Genomic DNA, 25,166 nt, shown 5'->3' on the forward strand with positions numbered 1-25,166 from the left:
GCCTTATACCCAATGCAGGGACATTATACTAATGCATGTAGCCATAGGGATCATTGTGCCTTATACCCAATGCAGGGACATTATACTAATGCATGTAGCCATAGGGATCATTGTGCCTTATATCCAATGCAGGGAAATGATACTAATGCATGTAGCCATAGGGATCATTGTGCCTTATACCCAATGCAGGGAAATTATACTAATGCATGTAGCCATAGGGATCATTGTGCCTTATACCCAATGCAGGGAAATTATACTAATGCCTGTAGCCATAGGGATCATTGTGCCTTATACCCAATGCAGAGAAATTATACTAATATATGTAACCATAGGGATCATTGTGCCTTATACCCAATGCAGGGAAATTATACTAATACATGTAGCCATAGGGATCATTGTGCCTTATACCCAATGCAGGGAAATTATACTAATACATGTAGCCATGTGTGTATATATAGTAGGTTATTGTACCCTGTGTGGCCATCTATTACATATACTGTATATATAGTGTGTTATCGCTCCCTGTGTGTCCGTCTATTACATATACTGTGAATGTATAGTGTGTCGAAGACGGATAATTGGCTGAGACAGAATCTGTTCAAATTAAAATCTGCACGACGCCATTTTGTGAATGGCAGCAAGACGCCATTTCAGCGAATCTCACACAATATTAGTACATTTGGCGATATTATTTAGCATTGTGCGATTCCCACGCAATAGAACAATGTTAAAAGTCCTTACTATATAAATACATACATTTACTAAAACATATAATATGAACAACCCTGCAAAACACGTACCACGGTGTACTCCGCAAACACGTAGTCGCACAACGCTAGCTAGCGTCTTTTCTTAATATCCTTACACTTACACATTGCACACTTACATAAAAAGGTTCCCTAGCATTAAGGTTTATATTCAAGGTTTTATTTATTATTAAGTATGTAATAAAGAGACTGTATTTAAGATCTCAGGTTTAGTTCATGATAAACAGACCGTGTTTGGTGCTATTCTAAACCACTGTTTATTTGCAGACTTCCGGTTCCATCGGTGAGGAAATCGCAACATGCATCTGCAAATTATGGATGATAGAGAGTTAGGCATTAAAATGTACTCTGTAATACAGCCAGTTTAGACTTGTTCTTCAGCGGGAAGATGGTGTCAGGGCTCAGCCGGGGATCGGCTCCCGCTTACCGCTCCGCCGACTTCCCCTGACATCCCGGGTGGTCGGGCAGCTGGCGCGGCGGCTGGGGAGAAGCTGAGCATTCTCCCCGCATGCAGTGGCTTCCGGGTGGGCTGGTGTCTGGCATTGCAATTCTGGACATGGGCGCCGCCATGACAGTCGGCCCATGTGACAGTATCTCTTTCCCAGGATAGGTGAGTCGCTGTCGGAAGGTGAGTTCTGCAGGTATATTGATGCACATGATTGTATGGAGTATTTGAATCAGACCTTTACTGCAAGACCTGACATACGGGATACACCTTTAGAAAATGTAGATGTGACATTTTACACGGATGGAGTTGTCATTAGCAGACTGACACTGGAGAGTTATGTACAGGTTATGCTGTGGTTAATGACGAAGACATCATAGAAGCTGAACCTCTTGGTCCACCTCACTCGGCCCAAGTGGCAGAGCTGGTGGCACTAAGGAGAGCTTGTGAATTAGCAGAAGGTAAATCTGCTAATATCTACACGGACTCTAGGTACGCCTTGGGGGTGGTACATGATTTCGGCGCTCTATGTCATCTGAGAAATTTTATGACAGCAGCAGGCACACCAGTCACACATTCCAGACATATAAAAGGACTACTGACAGCGATCCAATTGCCTAAGGCAGTGGCCGTAATTAAGTGTAAAGCCCATACATGTGAGGATGATCCGGGGTCACTGGTCACCAAAAGGGCAGATGAAGCTGCCAATGGGCAGCAGAGTTAAAAGTTAACATGCCAATTAACCAAATGATGTTTCAAATGATTGATATGCAGAAATTAATTGAGATGCAAAATTTGTGTTCCATTCGGGAAAAGGCAGTCTGGAGGTCCAAGGAATGTGGGCAAGAGTCCTCTGGACTCTGGAGAGATGGACAAGGTAAGCCAGTGGCTCCCAAGGCGTACTACCCAAGCCTGGCTGAGGCAGCGCACGGTCTGACTCACTTGGGAAAGCAAGGTATGTGCAAATTGGTGAGGGCATACTGGTGCGCACCGGGTTTCTCTTCTCAAGCGGAAAAGAGCAATGTCCTGTCTGACCTGCTTGAGGAAAAACATTGGGAAAACGATCCCTACCGAACCATCCCACAATCCTCCGACTGACGGACCTTTTCAGGTAATACAAATTGATTTCATCCAATTACCACCCTGCAGGAATCTCAAGTACATATTAGTGTGCACTGATGTGTTTTCTAATTGGATTGAGGCATACCCAGCTGCCACTAATACTGCTGCATTTACTGCTAAGAAAATAGTACAAGAGTTTGTATGCAGATACGGTATCCCTAGAATTATTGAGTGATAGGGGTACTCATTTCACAGGTGATGTCTTCCAAAACAGTTGATGGGTATTAATAGTAGACTTCACACCCCCTACTGACCGCAAGCCAGTGCCAAGGTGGAGAGAATGAACGGTACTATTAAAAATAAATTAAGTAAGATCATGGCGGAAACTGAACTGGGTTGACCAGAAGCACTACCACTTGTCCTCCACAGTATCAGGACAATTCCTAGAACCCTTTGTAATACTGTTTGGTAAACAACCTCATTTGATTATAAGTCTGCAGGAAGATTTGAAAAGTAACACCGAGGTTACTGTAAGGTATCATATAACAATGAGTAAACAGTTATAACAGCAACAGCAGAAACTGGAATTGTTGTCACATATTATGCCAGAAACAAACTGTCATGCTGTTGAACCTGGAGAATTTGTTATGATCAGAAATTTCTTGCGTTCAGGTTGTTTGACAGATCGGTGGGAAGGTCCATATCAGGTGTTGCTGACGAGTACAACTTCTTTGAAAAGTGGCAGAGAGCGACACCTGGGTCCATTCCACTCACCGTAAGAAGGTCAACCAACCGGTGGAGAGACGAGGCGGAATCGAGGCAGCTAACGTAGAACTGTCAATTGCGAGTCTGTTCCAGGAAGGTTAAAGGTTACAGTGAGATACCTGAGTTAAAGAAATTTGTAGATTATTATTTTCAGCAATGGAGTGGTCTGCTGTGGTTATCTTTGTGTTTTCTCCAAGAGTTCTCATTATCTTGGGTTGTTTCTGGATCTCTGGTTTCTGTGACAGAAGACGGAGAGGGGAGCTGATGGTGATATCAATGGAGTGGAGTTGGGAGGAGAAGTGCTAAACCAACCGGGGGAGTATCTGACCAAACCCAGTACAGTAATTGTTAAGGGATTTGCTATGTTGGAAACTCTGAGACACTGTGAAGGTCTATCGTCTGAGTATTATTGTATGTGTGAGTTTTGTGGGTCTTTAGTTGATGAGAGATGCATCCAGCAGTGCCAACCTAAGTATAGCCAGTATTGGGGTGGGTATCCTTTAGAGGATTATACTATGGTGGGCAAAGTTTTAAACCAGACTGCCTGTTCGGTGTGCTCTCATGTGCCTCAGAAACAGCATAATGTAGGGTTTGAGCCATTTCCATTAAATGTCTCTGAGGTTTTAGAACTGCAACAACAGTAGACGCTGGATGGAAAATGTCTTAACACCAAATCACCTCATTTTAAACTCCACCAGTACCAAGTAGATAAATCACTTTTATGTTTAAATATCACCAACTCCAATAAACCAGGAAATTGGGAGATGACTGGGAATAACCAGACGATTACCTTCTCAATAAGAACTGATTATGAGCCTATAAATTTTGAGCTGTTACGCACAATTAGGTTAAATGGGAGACACTTCCAGTATCTGTATACATTAAGTGACACCAAAGAAATGGTTGGTAGAGTACCAGAAGGGTACTGTGTCAGGGTTATACAACCAGAAACATGTATTAGCCAGAGAACTTGAGATAGGATCATTTGTTAGGGAAATGTGTTGGATGATCATGATGCATTCTATTCCTTATGTTCTCCCCGATGATGTATATTTTATATGTGGAAAGAAAGCATATAAAATGGCTCTCCCCAAGTTCCGAAGGTTTGTGTTATCTGGGAAGAGTACTCCCAGAGGTTATGACCCTCACACATGGTGAAATGCTTGGTTAGTCATAAAAACACACCATCACCATATCTTCACACACAGTATAAACATAGAGACAAAAGAAATATGATACCTGGTGATGTACATAAAGCCACACAGTTAGTGAAACAACTGGCTTTCAAGTTTTAGTCGCATTTGATCCCACCAGGATCACTCGGGGTACACTAAATTTCAGATATATCCAAGATCTTGCTAAATTAATAGATAATATCACCGAGATGTATGATGACACGTTTAGGTACACAGGTAAGGAGTTACAGGCCTACAAGAAGGAACTCGTGCAACATAGGATAGTGTTAAATTATTTAACAGCTGTCACTGGAGGGTATTGCGTAACTTTGGCCACCCAATTTGGTGTAAAGTGTTGCACATATAATACAAATAATACTAGTGATCCCAAGAAGGTGATAGACCGGAAGATGGACGAAATTCTGCAGCTGAAATGGGAATTTTGGAAGAACCATAATGCTTCAGTGGCTGACGTAAAGGAGAAGGTAGAGGAATGGGTTTCATGGTTGAACCCAGTGAAATGGTTCTCCGGTCTAGGAGAGTGGGTCCAGAAAATGGTTGCTAGTATAGGTAAACTCCTGATCGTTATATTGGTTGTCATCATAGTAATTGGCATATGTGTCAGGTCTGTTCCTACTGTGTTGAAATGTGGAAACTGTAAAGATAAGGTAAACCGAAGGAATGAGATTATGATGGTAGTTAGAAGTAACAATATGAATACTGAGGTAAATGAAGGACTACATTACAACCCTGAACTAGAATGTACCATCATATGATGTATAAATTTAGCCATGCATGAAATGTATTATTAAAATGTTATTTTAAAACATCTTAAGTAATGTAAGTCCCTATTCCCCCTCAAGACTTCCTTTATAGGATTGGTGCATCCCCACATCTTTCCCATGATCTCCCAAGATCTGCGGTGTGCATATGAGGGTAGTTTTATGTCCCCCTTAGAGACACATTATTGATGGTTTCCACCTTGTGCCATCCCATAATATAACATTTAATAATATGTCATAGTGTAAGCCTAAATTCAATTTTAAAATCAGAGTGTGATAGCATGTTTGCTATCAAAGGGTGGACTGTTGAAGCCGGATAATTGGCTGAGACAGAATCTGTTATAATTAAAATCTGCACAACATAATTTTGCGAATGGCAGCAAGACGCCATTTTGCGAATGGCCGCCCAACGCCGTTTCAGCTAATTTCACACAATATCAGTACATACTGCGATGTTGTTGTTCAGTGTCGTGCGATTCCCACGCAATAGAACAATGTTAAAAGTCCTTACTATATAAATACATATAATATGAACAACCCTGCAAAACATGTACCACGGTGTACTCCACAAACACGTAGTCGCACAACGCTAACTAGCGTCTTTTCTTAATATCCTTACACTTACACTGTGCACACTTACATAAAAAGGTTCCCTAGCATTAAGGTTTATATTCAAGGTTTTATTTATTATTAAGTATGTAATAAAGAGACTGTATTTAAGATCTCAGGTTTAGTACATGATAAACAGACCGTGTTTGGTGCTATTCTAAACCACTGTTTATTTGCAGACTTCCGGTTCCATCGGTGAGGAAATCGCAACATGCGCCTGCAAATTATGGATCATAGAGAGGCATTAAAATGTACTCTGTAATACAGCCAGTTTAGACTTGTTCTTCAGCGGGAAGATGGACACAAAGAGCTGTTGGAGGCTGGACTGTGATCATACAAACTGACCTATGAACTGTATTGTAACAGAAGAACCAGGAAGAACCAATGGGATTATGCCAACTTGTTCTATTGTATTGCCTGTCTCTGTAAGGGTATACATACGGACGCTTGCTTTCCAGTAGTTAATCTGCTTGTTCTTTCTTTGACGGAGGCTTAACCTTTGATGCCGGAAATCTGGATCCAGAGCGCCTGCGTATGTATCGACACTACCTTGTGATTGTGTAATTTGTTTGCGCTAATTTATTTAGATCACAGCGTGTAACTATCTGCTTTTTGATGAATAATATCTTTTTATGCTTTGGAACCACAATCAAAGTCTGGAAAGCAATTTTCTTGTGCGACTTATAACGCTAAATAGCGACATCTAGAATGTATAGATAGGAATTCATAAGTGTGTTATCGCTCCCTGTGTGGCCATCTATTACATATACTGTATATATATATAGTGAGTTATCGCACCTTACATATACTGTGTATATATAGTGGGTTATCGCACCCTGGGCCTGATTCATACCCGCTCGCGAGCGCAAAGCACTCGCAAGCATGTCGATGGTCCCCCACTGCGCATGCGCAAGACCCGGCCAGCGACAGCGCTCTGTCGCTACGGGTCTCGCACCAAAACAGGGTGGCTGTTGATTATGATTGACAGCTCGCCCCGTTTTGGAGGCAGGCAGGGGGGCTGGCTACACAAACGGAGGTGTTCCTGAAGGAATGCCTGCCGTTTGTGGGAGGCACCACTGACATCACCAGTGATGTCAGTGCTGAGCTTCCGGCTCTATTTAGAGCCGGACACCCGCTGGGTTTTGCGGGAATGAGACCCTACCACAAGGGTCTCGTCGCAAACCACGATGGTCGCGACCATCACCTGGCCGTTCGCAAAAGCTGTGGGTGGTCACCCACAGCTATGGGAGCGGCCAGGAGGCCGAAACAAAAGAAAAAAAGCCCTGATTTAGAGCGAGCACTCTGAATGAGCGTCCGGCTCTGAATCATGCCCCCTATGTGTCCATCTATTACATATACTGTATATATAGTGGGTTATCGCACCCTGTGTAGCCATCTATTACATATACTGTATATATAGTGGGTTATCGCACCCTCTGTAGCCATCTATTACATATACTGTATATATGGTGAGATCTCACACCCTGTGTGTCAGTCTATTACATATACTGTGTATATATAGTGGGTTATGGCCAACATCGACCCGCTCGCGAGTGCTGAGCGCTCGCAAGCGGGTCGATGTTGGCCCAGTGCACATGCGCACGACTGAGGTGGCTCCGTCATTTGTATGCGCGAGACCCGGATAGCGACGGGCAAGCCGTCGCTCCGGGTCTCGCTACAAAGGGGGCGTGCTGTCGATGTTGAGTGACAGCACGCCCCCTTTGGTGGGCGTGCCGGGGGCGTGGCTGCCCAGACGGAAGCATTCCCATGGTAATGCCTACCGTCTGGGGCCGGCCCTACTGACATCACAAGTGATGTCAGTGGGACTGCTCTCGGCTCTGAGAAAGCCGAAAGCACTCCAGGGCTTGCGGCAACGAGACCCTGCCACAAGGGTCTCGTCGCAAGCCCGATGGTCGCGATGGTCTTGATCATCACGACCATCTTCCTGGTCGCTCACTATAGCTGTGGGTGGTCACCCACAGCTATACTAGCGGCCAGGAGGTCACTCTAAAAATGAAGGACTGCCCTGATTCAGAGCGAGCGCTCTGTCAGAGAGTCCGGCTCTGAATCAGGGCCCCTGTGTGTCCGTCTATTACATATACTGTATATATAGTGTGTTATCGCACCCTATGTGTCCCTCTGTTACATATACTGTGTATATATAGGGTGTTATCGCACCCTGTGTATCCATCTATTACATATACTGTATATATAGTGGGTTATCGCACCCTGTGTCCCTCTATTACATATACTGTATGGAATGGGTATGAAATACCACCGGCCGCACGGCCGGCGGGTTCGATGCCCGTCAGCGGCAGCCCGACAGGAGCAAAGTGCGATGCAGCGGAAGCCCGACATCGCTGGAAATCCCGATCGTGGATAGGTAAGTATTCACTAACCTAACCCCCCTAACCCTAACCCTCCTTAGGGGTGCTTAACCCTAACTTCCCCCCCAAGTGCCTAACCCTAATCCCCCCCTTCCCCGCTACCTAAACCTAAGTACCCCCGGGGGGGTGCCTAACCCTAAGTCCCCCCCGGGGGTGCCTAACCCTCCCTCCCCCTAGCCTAACCCTCTCGGGAGGGTGCCTAACCCTGTCCCCCCCGGGAGCCCTAAAACTACCCCCCCCCCCGTGGCTGTGCGCTCGCGGCGCCCGGCATCACTACGATCGTGATGCCGGGCGCCGGTCTCCCAGCGTTGGGGAAATGCGGGCGTCTACATCTAGACGCCCGGCATTTCACCCTTGCCGGGATAAGCAGTCGGGAAGCCGGCTGCCGGTATATAGGCAGTCGGCTTCCAGATTGCTTCCCATACTGTATATATAGTGTGTTATCGCACCGTGTGTCCCTCTATTACATATACTGTATATATAGTCTGTTATCGCTCCCTGTCTATCCGTCTATTACATATACTGTATATATAGTGGGTTATCGCACCATGTGTGTCCCTCAATTACATATACTGTATATATAGTGTGTTATCGCACCCTGTGTGTCCGTCTATTACATATACTGTATATATAGTGGGTTATCGCTCCCTGTGTGTCCGTCTATTACATATGCTGTGTATATAGTGGGTTATCGCTCCCTGTGTGTCCGTCTATTACATATGCTGTGTATATATAGTGGGTTATCACTCCCTGTGGCCATCTATTACATATACTGTGTATATATAGTGGGTTATCGCTCCCTGTCTATCCGTCTATTACATATACTGTATATATAGTGGGTTATCGCACCATGTGTGTCCCTCAATTACATATACTGTATATATAGTGTGTTATCGCACCCTGTGTGTCCGTCTATTACATATACTGTATATATAGTGGGTTATCGCTCCCTGTGTGTCCGTCTATTACATATACTGTATATATAGTGGGTTATCGCTCCCTGTGTGTCCGTCTATTACATATGCTGTGTATATATAGTGGGTTATCACTCCCTGTGGCCATCTATTACATATACTGTGTAAATATAGTGGGTAATCGCTCCCTGTGTGTCCCGTCTATTACATATACTGTGTATATATAGTGGGTTATCACTCCCTGTGGCCATCTATTACATATACTGTGTATATATAGTGGGTTATCGCACCCTGTGTGTCTGTCTATTACATATACTGTATATATAGTGGGTTATCGCACCCTGTGTGTCTGTCTATTACATATACTGTATATATAGTGGGTTATCGCACCCTATGTGTCTGTCTATTACATATACTGTGTATATATAGTGGGTTATCTCACCCTGTGTGTCCGTCTATTACATATACTGTATATATAGTGGGTTATCGCACCCTGTGTGTCCGTCTATTACATATACTGTGTATATATAGTGGGTTATCGCACCCTGTGTGTCCGTCTATTACATATACTGTATATATAGTGGGTTATCACTCCCTGTGGCCATCTATTACATATACTGTGTATATAGTGGGTTATCGCACCCTGTGTGTCCATTTATATATTGTCATACTGTGAATTTTCTCCACTGCACTCTGCTCCTTTTAGTTATTTTCATTCTCTGTTTCCTAAAATTTATCACAGTCGGCTCCACCCCATCCATCCTCTCACCCACCTGCAGCTAGAGATGGTGCCGCAGGGCCAAACGCCACCGATCATGCAAATGCCAACTTAGTGAATGGTACGTCTTTTCCCATAATGCAGTGCTGTCTGAGCCTTACTCTTTCTCTCTGTACACAATTATTAGATGCATTAGAAACATGATTTATGATTTCTGCGTCCTGTGTGGAACTATTAGGATTGTAAAGTAATATGTGATTGTGTTATGTGTACAGGTTACAGACATTCCAGCCTTTCCTCTGTGCACATATTACACACAGGTCTCTGTAGTGTGGTCACTGTTGTGCTGCATGTCTGTAATAATAACTTCCTGCTGATGTGATTGGAGCCCTGACACGTCATGTGTCAGACACTCCCCCTAGGAGCCACAGGCCGCACATGTCATATGACGAGAGCCGGCGGGATTGTGCTAAGTGTCATGGTTACCATGGATGTGTGTGAGCATGTGATGTAGGATGCTATATAAGTGAATGGAAGCAGCGATAAACTGCATTCGGGTCATCTAACATTTCCGAGCTCAGAAACCATTTCCTTCCAACTTACTAATGTAGCCCAGCCATTTCATAACCTAGCTCTGAGCCCATAATGCTGGGGTCTCCAACATCTTTGTTTTCTAAAGACTTAATTTAAAGGCGGATCAGAGAAACTGAGCAACGTGTCACAAGTGATATCGCAGATAAAACACATACTATATACAGTCAGGTCCATAAATATTGGGACATTGACAGAATTTTCATATTTTGGCCTCTAGTCACCACCACAATGGCTTTGAAATGAAACAAACAAGATGTGCTTTACCTGCAGACTTTCAGATTTAATTTGAGGGTAATTACATCCATATCAGGTGAACGGTGTAGGAATTACAACAGTTTCTACATGTGCCTCCTACTTTTTAAGGGGCCAAAAGTAATGGGACTATCAACTCAAAAGCTATTTCATGGACAGGTGTGGGCTATTCCCTCATTATTTCATTATCAATTAAGCAGGTAAAAGGTCTGGAGTTGATTCTAGGTGTGACATTTGCATTTGGAATCAGTTGCTGTCAACTCTCAATATGAGATCCAAAGAGCTGTCACTATCAGTGAAGCAAGCCATCATTAGGCTGAAAAATCAAAACAAACCCATCAGAGAGATAGCAAAAACATTAGGTGTGACCAAATCAACTGTTTGGAACATTCTTAAAAAGAAAGAACGCATCGGAGAGCTCAGCAACACCAAAAGACCCGAAAGACCACGGAAAACAACTGTGGTGGATGACAAAAGAATTATTTCCCTGGTGAAGAAAAACCCCTTCACAACAGTTGGCCAAATCAAGAACACTCTCCAGGAGGTAGATGTATATGTGTCAAAGTCAACAATCAAGAGAAGACTTCACAAGAGTGAATATAGAGGGTTCACCACAAGATGTAAACCATTGATGAGCCACAAAAACAGGAAGACCAGATTTGAGTTTGCCAAACACCATCTAAAAAAGCCATTACAGTTCTGGAACAACATCCTATGGACAGATGAGACAAAGATCAACTTGTACCACAGTGATGGGAAGAGAAGAGTATGGAGAAGGAAAGGAACTCCTCATGATCCAAAACATACCACCTCATCAGTGAAGCATGGTGGTGGTAGTGTCATGGCGTGGGCAACTATGGCTGCCACTGGAACTGGTTACCTTGTATTTATTGATGATGTGACTGCTGACAAAAGCAGCAGAATGAATTCTGAAGTGTTTCGGGCAATATTATATGCTCATATTCAGTCAAATGCTTCAGAACTCATTGGACGGCGCTTCACAGTGCAGATGGACAATGACCCGAAGCATACTGCAAAAGCAACCAAAGAGTTTTGTAAGGCTAAAAAGTGGAATGTTATGCAATAGCCAAGTCAATCCCCTGACGTGAATCAGATTGAGCATGCATTTCACTTGATGAAGACAAAACTGAAGGGAAAATGTCCCAAGAACAAGCAGGAACTGAAGACATTTGCAGTAGAGGCCTGGCAGAGCATCACCAGGGATGAAACCCAGCGTCTGGTGATGTCTATGCGTTCCAGACTTCAGGCTGTAATTGTCTGCAAAGGATTTGCAACAAAGTATTAAAAAGTGAAAGTTAGATTTAGGATTGTTTAGTTTGTCCCATTACTTTTGGCCCCTTAAAAAGTGGGAGGCACATATAGAAACCGTTGTAATTCCTACACCGGTCACCTGATTTGGATGTAATTACCCTCAAATTAAATCTGAATGTCTGCAGGTAAATCACATCTTGTTTGTTTCATTTCAAAGCCATCGTGGTGGTGACTAGAGGCCAAAATATGAAAATTCTGTCAATGTCCCAATATTTATGGATCCGACTATATATATATAATTATACACAAACACGTTAAGAAATGGGACATGGCATAAGAGAGGATAATTGTCCACTATAGTAGGTGTAAGGGGAGGAGAATGGAGATAGGGGTGTGGTGAGCAAAACAGCAAAAAATAGGGAAGGAGGACTGATTGGGGGATGTGCCTACATACAGCAGGGAAGGGGACTGATTGGGGGATGTGCCTACATACAGCAGGAAGGGGGACTGATTGGGGGATGTGCCTACATACAGCAGGAAGGGGACTGATTGGGGGATGTGCCTACATACAGCAGGAAGGGGGACTGATTGGGGGATGTGCCTACATACAGCAGGGAAGGGGACTGATTGGGGGATGTGCCTACATACAGCAGGAAGGGGGACTGATTGGGGGATGTGCCTACATACAGCAGGAAGGGGACTGATTGGGGGATGTGCCTACATACAGCAGGAAGGGGGACTGATTGGGGGATGTGCCTACATACAGCAGGAAGGGGACTGATTGGGAGGATCTGCCTACATACAGCAGGAAGGGGGACTGATTGGGGGGATGTGCCTACATACAGCAGGGAAGGGGACTGATTGGGGGATGTATCTACATACAGCAGGGAAGGGGACTGATTGGGGGATGTACCTACATACAGCAGGATGGGGGACTGATTGGGGGGATGTGCCTACATACAGCAGGAAGGGGGACTGATTGGGGGGATGTGTCTACATACAGCAGGAAGGGGGACTGATTGGGGGATGTGCCTACATACAGCAGGAAGGGGGACTGATTGGGGGGATGTGCCTACATACAGCAGGAAGGGGGACTGATTGGGGGGATGTGTCTACATACAGCAGGAAGGGGGACTGATTGGGGGATGTGCCTACATACAGCAGGAAGGGGGACTGATTGGGGGATGTGCCTACATACAGCAGGAAGGGGGACTGATTGGGGGATGTGCCTACATACAGCAGGAAGGGGACTGATTGGGGGAATGTGCCTACATACAGCAGGGAATGGGGACTGATTGGGGGATGTGCCTACATACAGCAGGAAGGGGGACTGATTGGGGGATGTGCCTACATACAGCAGGATGGGGGACTGATTGGGGGGATGTGCCTACATACAGCAGGATGGGGGACTGATTGGGGGGATGTGCCTACATACAGCAGGAAGGGGGACTGATTGGGGGGATGTGTCTACATACAGCAGGAAGGGGGACTGATTGGGGGATGTGCCTACATACAGCAGGAAGGGGGACTGATTGGGGGGATGTGCCTACATACAGCAGGAAGGGGGACTGATTGGGGGGATGTGTCTACATACAGCAGGAAGGGGGACTGATTGGGGGGATGTGTCGACATACAGCAGGAAGGGGGACTGATTGGGGGGATGTGCCTACATACAGCAGGGAAGGGGGACTGATTGGGAGGATCTGCCTACATACAGCAGGAAGGGGGACTGATTGGGGGGATGTGCCTACATACAGCAGGGAAGGGGACTGATTGGGGGATGTATCTACATACAGCAGGGAAGGGGACTGATTGGGGGATGTACCTACATACAGCAGGAAGGGGGACTGATTGGGGGGATGTGCCTACATACAGCAGGATGGGGGACTGATTGGGGGATGTGCCTACATACAGCAGGAAGGGCGACTGATTGGGGGATGTGCCGACATACAGCAGGAAGGGGGACTGATTGGGGGGATGTGCCTACATACAGCAGGAAGGGGGACTGATTGGGGGATGTGCCTACATACAGCAGGGAAGGGGACTGATTGGGGGATGTGCCTACATACAGCAGGAAGGGGGACTGATTGGGGGGATGTGCCTACATACAGCAGGAAGGGGGACTGATTGGGGGATGTACCTACTTACAGCAGGGAAGGGGACTGATTGGGGGATGTGCCTACATACAGCAGGAAGGGGACTGATTGGGGGATGTGCCTACATACAGCAGGGAAGGGGACTGATTGGGGGATGTGCCTACATACAGCAGGAAGGGGGACTGATTGGGGGATGTGCCTACATACAGCAGGAAGGGCGACTGATTGGGGGATGTGCTGACATACAGCAGGGAATGGGGACTGATTGGGGGATGTGCCTACATACAGCAAGATGGGGGACTGATTGGGGGATGTGCCTACATACAGCAGGGAATGGGGACTGATTGGGGGATGTGCCTACATACAGCAGGATGGGGGACTGATTGGGGGATGTGCCTACATACAGCAGGAAGGGCGACTGATTGGGGGATGTGCCGACATACAGCAGGAAGGGGGACTGATGGGGGGATGTGCCTACATACAGCAGGAAGGGGGACTGATTGGGGGAATGTGCCTACATACAGCAGGAAGGGGACTGATTGGGGGATGTGCCTACATACAGCAGGGAAGGGGACTGATTGGGGGATGTGCCTACATACTGCAGGAAGGGGGACTGATTGGGGGGATGTGCCTACATACAGCAGGGAAGGGACTGATTGGGGGATGTATCTACATACAGCAGGGAAGGGGACTGATTGGGGGATGTACCTACATACAGCAGGAAGGGGGACTGATTGGGGGGATGTGCCTACATACAGCAGGATGGGGGACTGATTGGGGGATGTGCCTACATACAGCAGGAAGGGCGACTGATTGGGGGATGTGCCGACATACAGCAGGAAGGGGGACTGATGGGGGGATGTGCCTACATACAGCAGGAAGGGGGACTGATTGGGGAATGTGCCGACATACAGCAGGGAATGGGGACTGATTGGGGGATGTGCCTACATACAGCAGGATGGGGGACTGATTGGGGGATGTGCCTACATACAGCAGGGAATGGGGACTGATTGGGGGATGTGCCTACATACAGCAGGGAAGGAGGACTGATTGGGGGATGTGCCGACATACAGCAGGGAAGGGGACTGATTGGGGGATGTGTCTACATACAGCAGGGAAGGGGACTGATTGGGGGATGTGCCTACATACAGCAGGGAAGGGGACTGATTGGGGGATGTGCCTACATACAGCAGGGAAGGGGACTGATTGGGGGATGTGCCTTCATACAGCAGGGAAGGCTGTCCTGGCCTCCAATACTGTATATACTGGCTGTGTATGTATACGGCTGTCCTGGCCTCCTATGCTGTATATACTGGCTGTGTATGTATACGGCTGTCCTGGCCTCCTATGCTGTATATACTGGCTGTGTATGTGTATGGCTGTGTTGGCCTCCTATGCTGTATATACTGGCTGTGTATGTATACGGCTGTCCTGGCCTCCTATGCTGTATATACTGGCTGTGTATGTGTATGGCTGTCCTGGCCTCCTATGCTGTATATACTGGCTGTGTATGTGTATGGCTGTGTTGGCCTCCTATGCTGTATATACTGGCTGTGTATGTATATGGTTGTCCTGGCCTCCTATGCTGTATATACTGGCTGTGTATGTATACGGCTGTCCTGGTCTCCTATGCTGTATATACTGGCTGTGTATGTATACGGCTGTCCTGGTCTCCTATGCTGTATATACTGGCTGTGTATGTATACGGCTGTCCTGGTCTCCTATGCTGTATATACTGGCTGTGTATGTATACGGCTGTCCTGGCCTCCTATGCTGTATATACTGGCTGTGTATGTGTATGGCTGTCCTGGCCTCCTATGCTGTATATACTGGCTGTGTATGTATACTGTCCTGGTCTCCTATGCTGTATATACTGGCTGTGTATGTATACTGTCCTGGTCGCCTATGCTGTATATACTGGCTGTGTATGTATACGGCTGTCCTGGCCTCCTATGCTGTATATACTGGCTGTGTATGTATACGGCTGTCCTGGCCTCCTATGCTATATATACTGGCTGTGTATGTGTATGGCTGTCCTGGCCTCCTATGCTGTATATACTGGCTGTGTATGTCTACGGCTGTCCTGGCCTCCCATACAGTACTTGCTATATATGTACACGGCTGTTCCGGCCTCCGTCTGGCTGGCGGTGATTTATCCTGTGCTGTCCGATGATACTTTTGGTGCTGTTACATGTTTGCTCTGATGTTTCATCCTCTTCTCTCTGTTCTCTGTCAAACTCTCATCATTTAGGCAAAATGCAAGATGGGAATGTGGAGATCATCCAGAATAAAGGTAATGCAACCGTTACTCTGTACATTTAGCTGGCGTACAACCCTTCCTGCAGAGCATCTCACACCAGGAACCCCTGTAATAGTGCCCACGCTCATACACTGCATATACACACACACATATATATATATATTCATACACACACACACATATATATATATATTCATACACACACACACACACACACTATCTATCTCTCTCATATCTCTCATATATATCCCATATCTATCTATCTCATATCTGTCTGTCTGTCGGTTTGTCTGTCTATCTATCTATCTATCTATCTATCTCTCTCATATCTATCTATCTATCTATCTATCTATCTATCTATCTATCTATCTATCTATCTATCTATCTATCTATCTATCTATCTCATATATATCTCTATCTCATCTATCTCTCTCATATATATCTATCTCATATCTGTCTATCTATCTGTCTATCTATCTATATCTATCTATCTGTCTCTCTCCTATCTATCTCATATCTGTCTGTCTGTCTTTCTCCTATCTATCTATCTATCTATCTATCTATCTATCTATCTATCTATCTATCTATCTATCTATCTATCTATCTAATGCTGGCCATACACGCTGCAATTATCGGGACGATCCGTCCGATATCGGCGGATCGCCGCGATAATTGTAGCGTGGGGGGGGGATTGTCCAGCATGCCCGTCAGATGCGATATTTACCCGGTAACTGTCGGCCGCATCGGGCAGTGTATGCCCAGCGCGGCCGACAGACAGACATTTCCTGTGTGCCTTCCTACGGAAGGAACAGGGAAATGTCTCCTCCCCGGGGGCGGAGCGCAGATGTCAGGGGGAAGGAACAGGGAAATGTCTCCTCCCCGGGGGCGGAGCGCAGATGTCAGGGGGAAGGAACAGGGAAATGTCTCCTCCCCGGGGGCGGAGCGCAGATGTCAGGGGGAAGGAACAGGGAAATGTCTCCTCCCCCGGGGGCGGAGCGCGGATGTCAGGGGGAAGGAACAGGGAAATGTCTCCTCCCCGGGGGCGGAGCGCAGATGTCAGGGGGAAGGAACAGGGAAATGTCTCCTCCCCCGGGGGCGGAGCGCGGATGTCAGGGGGAAGGAACAGGGAAATGTCTCCTCCCCCGGGGGCGGAGCGCGGATGTCAGGGGGAAGGAACAGGGAAATGTCTCCTCCCCCGGGGGCGGAGCGCGGATGTCGGGCTATATGAGATTTCTCTCACAGTGTATGCCGCGGACATCTGCGGCAGGCAGCCGGCCAGATAAAATGTCTGTCGGTCTGACAGACATTTTATCTGGCTGTGTATGCCCAGCATATCTATCTATCTCATATCTGTCTGTCTCCTATCTGTCTGTCTATCTATCTCATATCTGTCTGTCTCCTATCTGTCTGTCTATCTATCTCATATCTGTCTGTCTCCTATCTGTCTGTCTATCTATCTCATATCTGTCTGTCTCCTATCTGTCTGTCTATCTATCTCATATCTGTCTGTCTCCTATCTGTCTGTCTATCTGTCTCCTATCTGTCTGTCTATCTGTCTCCTATCTGTCTCCTATCTATCTATCTCATATCTGTCTGTCTATCTATCTGTCTGTCTGTCTCCTGTCTATCTATCTATCTGTCTGTCTGTCTCCTGTCTATCTATCTATCTATCTATCTATCTATCTATCTATCTGTCTATCTGTCTCCTATCTATCTCTCTCATATATATCTATCTATCTCATATATATCTATCTATCTGTCTATCTATCTATCTATCTATCTATCTATCTATCTATCTATCTCTCTCCTATCTATCTCCTATCTGTCTGTCTGTCTGTCTGTCTGTCTATCTATCTATTTGTCTCTCTCCTATCTATCTCATATCTGTCTGTCTGTCTTTCACCTATCTATCTATCTGTCTGTCTGTCTGTCTGTCTCCTATCTGTCTGTCTGTCTCCTATCTGTCTATCTGTCTCCTATCTGTCTGTCTGTCTCCTAGCTGTCTGTCTGTCTCCTATCTGTCTGTCTGTCTCCTATCTGTCTGTCTGTCTGTCTATCTATCTATCTATTTGTAGTGTAGTTTGCACCCGACCAGCAGAGGAAGTGACGCTGTATCAGTAAGTTATACGGGACGGGGATTATATGAGCGTCTGCAGATCATTGCTCTCTTATGCTTTCACAGCCAAACAGTCGGATGGATTGGCGGTGATGGAGATGCAGCCCTTGAAAAGTGCGGAGGGAGGAGATGGGGATGAAAAGGAGAAAAAGAAATGTAATCCGCATAAAAAGGAGAAGTCTGTGCTACAGGGAAAGCTGACAAAGCTGGCCGTGCAGATCGGGAAAGCTGGTAGGTCAGAATGCGACCAATATATGGTGTAATGTGCTGTAGGGATTCATGAGACCTAATTACGCCATATTCATCTAAATCTGATCTGCAGATCCAATTGTAATGCTGGGTACACACTGGCCGATATATTGTGTGCCCGTCGGCCAGTGTGTACCAATGATATGTCGGTGAACGACGTATTGCATTGGCTGTGCAGCACGGGCGGATCTATCGGTCATCTCCTGGTATGTACGGGTGGTGCGAGACCGCCTGTACACATGCTGTGGGACCCGACGGCATTAACAGCTCAACTGGGCAGGCGACTTAAACACTCGCCCATTTTAGCTGTCAGGTCCAGCACATTGGGCAGACGAATTGGTAAGTGTGTATACTGTACACTTACCTATCGTCAGATAGGTCGGCAATAGTGTGTACTCAGCTTGAGTGTCAGCAGGGGTGTCGGCAGCAGGTTATTACCAGCAGGGATAGTGTCAGCAGCGTTATCACCATCTGCGTTATCAGGGCCGGCCCTAGCACAGATTTTTTTGGTAAGCAAGTATAACTTTTGGCGCCCCCCTGTGCAGTGCCCCTTGTGCCCCCAGTAGTAAGCCCCTTATATAGTGCCCCCAGTAGTAAGCCCCTTATATAGTCCCCCCAGTAGTAGTTCTCCCATGCAGTGCCCCCAATAGTGGTACCCTTTATGCACTGCCCTTTAAACAGTGGCCCCAGTTGTAGTTCCCCCCCCTATGCAGTACCCCCAGTATTGCCCTTTATATAGTGCCCCCAGTAGTGGTCCCCCCCCTATGCAGTGCCCCCAGTAATGGTCCCCCTATACAGTACCCCCAGTAGTGGTCCCCCCTATACAGTGCCCCCAGTAGTGGTCCCCCCTATACAGTGCCCCAGTAGTGGTCCCCTCTATACAGTGCCCCCAGTAGTGGTCCCCCCTATACAGTGCCCCCAGTAGTGGTCCCCCCTATACAGTGCCCCCAGTAGTGGTCACCCCTATACAGTGCCCCCAGTAGTGGTCCCCCCTATACAGTGCCCCCAGTAGTGGTCCCCCCTATACAGTGCCCCCAGTAGTGGTCCCCCCTATGCAGTGCCCCCAGTAGTAGCCCCCCCTTGTAGTGCCCCTGGTAGTAATCCCACCCATGTAGTGCCCCCAGTAGTCCCCCCCCTTGTAGTGCTCCCAGTAGTAGCCCCCCTTGTAGTGCTCCCAGTAGTAGTCCCCCCCCTTGTAGTGCCCCCAGTAGTAGCCCCCCCTTGTAGTGCCCCCAGTAGTAGCCCCCCCTTTGTAGTGCCCCCAGTAGTAATCCCCCCCCTTGTAGTGCCCCCAGTAGAAATCCCCCCCTTGTAGTGCCCCCAGTAGTAATCCCCCCCCTTGTAGTGCCCCCCAGTAGTAGCCCCCCCTTTGTAGTGCCCCCAGTAGTAATCCCCCCCTTGTAGTGCCCCCAGTAGTAGTCCCCCCCTTGTAGTGCCCACAGTAGTAGTCCCCCCCTTGTAGTGCCCACAGTAGTAATCCCCCACTTGTAGTGTCCCCAGTAGTAATCCCCCCCTTGTAGTGCCCCCAGTAGTAATCCCCCCTTGTAGTGCCCCCAGTAGTAGTCCCCCCCTTGTAGTGCCCCCAGTAGTAATCCCCCCTTGTAGTGCCCCCAGTAGTAATCCCCCCTTGCAGTGCCCCCAGTAGTAATCCCCCCCTTGTAGTGCCCCCAGTAGTAATCCCCCCCTTGTAGTGCCCCCAGTAGTAGCCCCCCCTTGTAGTGCCCCCAGTAGCAAGCCCCCCCTCTTGTAGTGCCCCCAGTAGCAAGCCCCCCCTCTTGTAGTGCCCCCAGTAGTAAGCCCCCCCTTGTAGTGCCCCCAGTAGTAAGCCCCCCCCTTGTAGTGCCCCCAGTAGCAAGCCCCCCTCTTGTAGTGCCCCCAGTAGTAAGCCCCCCCTTGTAGTGCCCCCAGTAGTAAGCCCCCCCCTTGTAGTGCCCCCAGTAGTAGGCCCCCCCCTTGTAGTGCCCCCAGTAGTAAGCCCCCCCAGTAGAGATGTAATTAATAAAAAATAAAAAAACACTTACCTGAAACCCGCCGCCGCTATCAGCTCCTCAGTCAGTCCTCCGGCCCATTACCCACTGTGGGAGCTGGAAGATGTCCGGCTCTGGCAGTGGGAGCAGCAACCGATGAGTCTATCTGACTCTCATCAGCTGCTAAAGCAAAAGCACAGCTGCCGTCTGGTCAGCGCTACACACGCGGTGCAGCTGTGTCACAGACACAGACTGCCCGCGGCCCACATGGTACGCAGCTGAGGTGCCCTCCACTATGTGGCGCCCTACGCAGCTGCGTACCATGCGTAATGGGAGAACCGGCCCTGGGTGTTATGGTCAGCAGGGTTATCACCAGCAGGGTTATACAGAGTGCACTGTACAGTACGTGCTGGTGATACGGGGTGCACTGTACAGTATGTGCTGGTGATACGGGGTGCACTGTACAGTACGTGCTGGTGATATGGAGTGCACTGTACAGTATGTGCTGGTGATACGGGGTGCACTGTGCAGTATGTGCTGGTGATACGGGGTGCACTGTACAGTATGTGCTGGCGATACGGGGTACACTGTACAGTATGTGCTGGCGATACGGGGTGCACTGTACAGTATGTGCTGGTGGTACAGGGTGCACTGTACAGTACGTGCTGGTGATACGGGGTGCACTGTACAGTACGTGCTGATGATACGGGGTGCACTGGACAGTAAGTGCTGGTGATACGGGGTGCACTGTACAGTATGTGCTGGTGATAAAGTGCAATGTGCAGTATGTGCTGGCGATACGGGGTGCACTGTACAGTATGTGCTGGTGATACGGGGTGCACTGTACAGTATGTGCTGGCGATACGGGGTGCACTGTACAGTATGTGCTGGCGATACGGGGTACACTGTACAGTATGTGCTGGCGATACGGGGTGCACTGTGCAGTATGGGCTGGCGATACGGGGTGCACTGTACAGTATGTGCTGGTGATACGGGGTGCACTGTACAGTACGTGCTGATGATATGGGGTGCACTGTACAGTATGTGCTGGCGATACGGGGTACACTGTACAGTATGTGCTGGCGATACGGGGTGCACTGTACAGTATGTGCTGGTGGTACGGCGTGCACTGTACAGTATGTGCTGGTGATACGGGGTGCACTGTACAGTACGTGCTGATGATACGGGGTGCACTGGACAGTAAGTGCTGGTGATACGGGGTGCACTGTACAGTATGTGCTGGTGATAAAGTGCAATGTGCAGTATGTGCTGGCGATACGGGGTGCACTGTACAGTATGTGCTGGTGATACGGGGTGCACTGTACAGTATGTGCTGGCGATACGGGGTGCACTGTACAGTATGTGCTGGCGATACGGGGTGCACTGTACAGTATGTGCTGGCGATACGGGGTACACTGTACAGTATGTGCTGGGATACGGGGTGCACTGTGCAGTATGGGCTGGCGATACGGGGTACACTGTACAGTATGTGCTGGTGAAACGGGGTGCACTGTTCAGTATGTGCTGGCGATACGGGGTACACTGTACAGTATGTGCAGGCGATACAGAGTGCAATGTGCAGTATGTGCTGGCGATGCGGGGTGCACTGTGCAGTATGTGCTGGCGATACGGGGTGCACTGTACAGTATGTGCTGGTGATACGCGGTGCACTGTACAGTATGTGCTGGTGATACGCGGTGCACTGTGCAGTATATGCTGGTGATATGGGTGCACTGTGCAGTATGTGCTGGCGATACGGGGTACACTGTACAGTATGTGCTGGCGATGCGGAGTGCACTGTACAGTATATACTGGTGACACAGGGTGCACTGTACAGTATGTGCTGGCGATGCGGAGTGCACTGTACAGTATGTGCTGGTGACACAGGGTGCAATGTGCAGTATGTGCTGGCGATGCGGGGTGCACTGTGCAGTATGTGCTGGCGATACGGGGTGCACTGTACAGTATGTGCTGGTGATATGGAGTGCACTGTACAGTATGTGCTGGTGATACGGGGTGCACTGTGCAGTATGTGCTGGCGATACGGGGTGCACTGTACAGTATGTGCTGGGATACGGGGTGCAGTATGTGCTGGTGATACAGAGTGCAATGTACAGTATGTGCTGGTGATACGGGGTGCACTGTACAGTACGTGCTGGTGATACGGGATGCACTGTACAGTATGTGCTGGCGATACGGGGTGCACTGTACAGTATGTGCTGGTGATACGGGGTGCACTGTGCAGTATGTGCTGGCGATACGGGGTGCACTGTACAGTATGTGCTGGTGATACGCGGTGCACTGTACAGTATGTGCTGGTGATACGCGGTGCACTGTGCAGTATATGCTGGTGATATGGGTGCACTGTGCAGTATGTGCTGGCGATACGGGGTACACTGTACAGTATGTGCTGGCGATGCGGAGTGCACTGTACAGTATATACTGGTGACACAGGGTGCACTGTACAGTATGTGCTGGAGATGCGGAGTGCACTGTACAGTATGTGCTGGTGACACAGGGTGCACTGTGCAGTATGTGCTGGCGATACAGGGTGCACTGTACAGTATGTGCTGGCGATGCAGAGTGCACTGTACAGTATATGCTGGTGATACGGGGTGCACTGTGCAGTATATGTTGGTGATACGGGGTGCACTGTACAGTATATGCTGGTGATACGGGGTGCACTGTACAGTATGTGCTGGCGATGCGGAGTGCACTGTACAGTATATGCTGGTGATACGGGGTGCACTGTACAGTATATGCTGGTGATACGGGGTGCAGTATATGCTGGCGATACGGGGTGCACTGTACAGTATATGCTGGTGATACGAGGTGCACTGTACAGTATGTGCTGGTGATACGGGGTGCACTGTACAGTATATGCTGGCGATGCGGAGTGCACTGTACAGTATGTGCTGATGACACAGGGTGCACTGTACAGTATGTGCTGGCGATGCTGAGTGCACTGTACAGTATGTGCTGGTGACACAGGGTGCACTGTGCAGTATGTGCTGGCGATACGGGGTGCACTGTACAGTATGTGCTGGCGATGCAGAGTGCACTGTACAGTATATGCTGGTGATACGGGGTGCACTGTGCAGTATTTGCTGGTGATACGGGGTGCACTGTACAGTATATGCTGGTGATACGGGGTGCACTGTACAGTATGTGTTGGCGATGCGGAGTGCACTGTACAGTATATGCTGGTGATACGGGGTGCACTGTACAGTATATGCTGGCGATACGGGGTGCAGTATATGCTGGCGATACGGGGTGCACTGTACAGTATATGCTGGTGATACGAGGTGCACTGTACAGTATGTGCTGGTGATACGGAGTGCACTGTACAGTATGTGCTGGTGATACGGGGTGCACTGTACAGTATATGCTGGTGATACAGGGTGCAGTATATGCTGGCGATACGGGGTGCACTGTACAGTATATGCTGGTGATACGAGGTGCACTGTACAGTATGTGCTGGTGATACGGAGTGCACTGTACAGTATGTGCTGGTGATACGGGGTGCACTGTTCAGTATGTGCTGGCGATACGGGGTGCACTGTACAGTACGTGCTGGTGACACAGGGTGCACTGTACAGTATGTGCTGGCGATGCGGAGTGCACTGTACAGTATGTGCTGGTGACACAGGGTGCACTGTACAGTATGTGCTGGTGATACGGGGTGCACTGTACAGTATGTGCTGGTGATACGGGGTGCACTGTACAGTATGTGCTGGTGATACGGGGTGCATTACAGACTTTTTTTGCGCGTTGTCTTGTTACCTATATTAAATAGTGCATAGATTGTTTCTTGACACAAATCACTTACTGTCTTAACCTTAAATCCAGAGACAGAATCAGCAGAAAATCTGTTATACAGCAATGACTCCCTGACACTTTGCTCGGTCTCACAGTTGTCTTCCCTGTCCTGCAGGTTTGGTTATGTCGGCGATCACCGTCATTATCTTGGTGCTGTATTTTGCTATTGATACGTTTGTTGTGAATAAAATGCAGTGGTTGCCGGAGTGCACCCCCATCTACATCCAGTACTTTGTGAAGTTCTTCATCATCGGTGTGACGGTGCTGGTTGTTGCCGTGCCGGAGGGGCTTCCTCTCGCTGTAACCATCTCTCTGGCGTATTCTGTGAAAGTAAGTCTCGCCCCTTCCCCTTCTCTTTCTCAGTAGATGTATCTCTCTCATTACTTCTCTGTTACTAGATAGATCTTTAGTGGTCACTAGTTTAGTTTATAGGTGAATCGTAATTTAAATTCTTTATGGACCAAATGAAAGTTTCTCCTTTTTTCTTAGAAATTGTTTCGATGACAGCAATTTGTGCTTCTGCATTTTGGTGGCAAATCCTTTCAATGAATTGTTTTGCAGAAAATGATGAAAGATAACAATCTAGTACGACATTTAGACGCTTGTGAGACAATGGGGAATGCCACAGCAATCTGTTCCGATAAGACGGGCACGCTGACTACAAACCGGATGACCGTGGTACAAGCCTATATTGGAGATGCCCACTACAAGGAAATCCCAGACCCTGATGCCCTGCCAGCCAAAACCTTAGATATTCTAATAAATGCCATAGCTATCAACAGTGCATACACCTCCAAGGTCCTGGTAAGTAGCGCTCCCTCCCATATATGTAATAACCGCATTATCGGCAGAAAGATAACAGTATATTGAGGAGCCCAGATGCTGCAATATTGTAAATATGTTCTATATGTGAATGT

The 25,166-nt window shown here is 47.9% G+C and overlaps 1 protein-coding gene across 1 annotated transcript in view; it reads left to right on the forward strand.

Moving 5' to 3' along the window:
• The window catches only part of LOC148451042 (plasma membrane calcium-transporting ATPase 2), a gene marked incomplete at its 5' end in the record, with an annotated part of 455,435 nt that overhangs the window by 123,753 nt on the left and 306,516 nt on the right, over positions 1-25,166 (forward strand). Inside the window, 4 exons of the mRNA XM_088462347.1 lie at positions 16,090-16,131; positions 18,281-18,445; positions 24,365-24,579; positions 24,811-25,053. Of these exons, the coding sequence (XP_088318473.1) occupies positions 16,090-16,131; positions 18,281-18,445; positions 24,365-24,579; positions 24,811-25,053 (665 nt within the window). The remainder of the gene's footprint in view (positions 1-16,089; positions 16,132-18,280; positions 18,446-24,364; positions 24,580-24,810; positions 25,054-25,166) is intronic.

Source organism: Taudactylus pleione, unplaced genomic scaffold (assembly GCF_031769625.1).
Source record: "Taudactylus pleione unplaced genomic scaffold, aTauple2 ptg001196l, whole genome shotgun sequence".
In the NCBI taxonomy this organism is placed as follows: domain Eukaryota; kingdom Metazoa; phylum Chordata; class Amphibia; order Anura; family Myobatrachidae; genus Taudactylus; species Taudactylus pleione.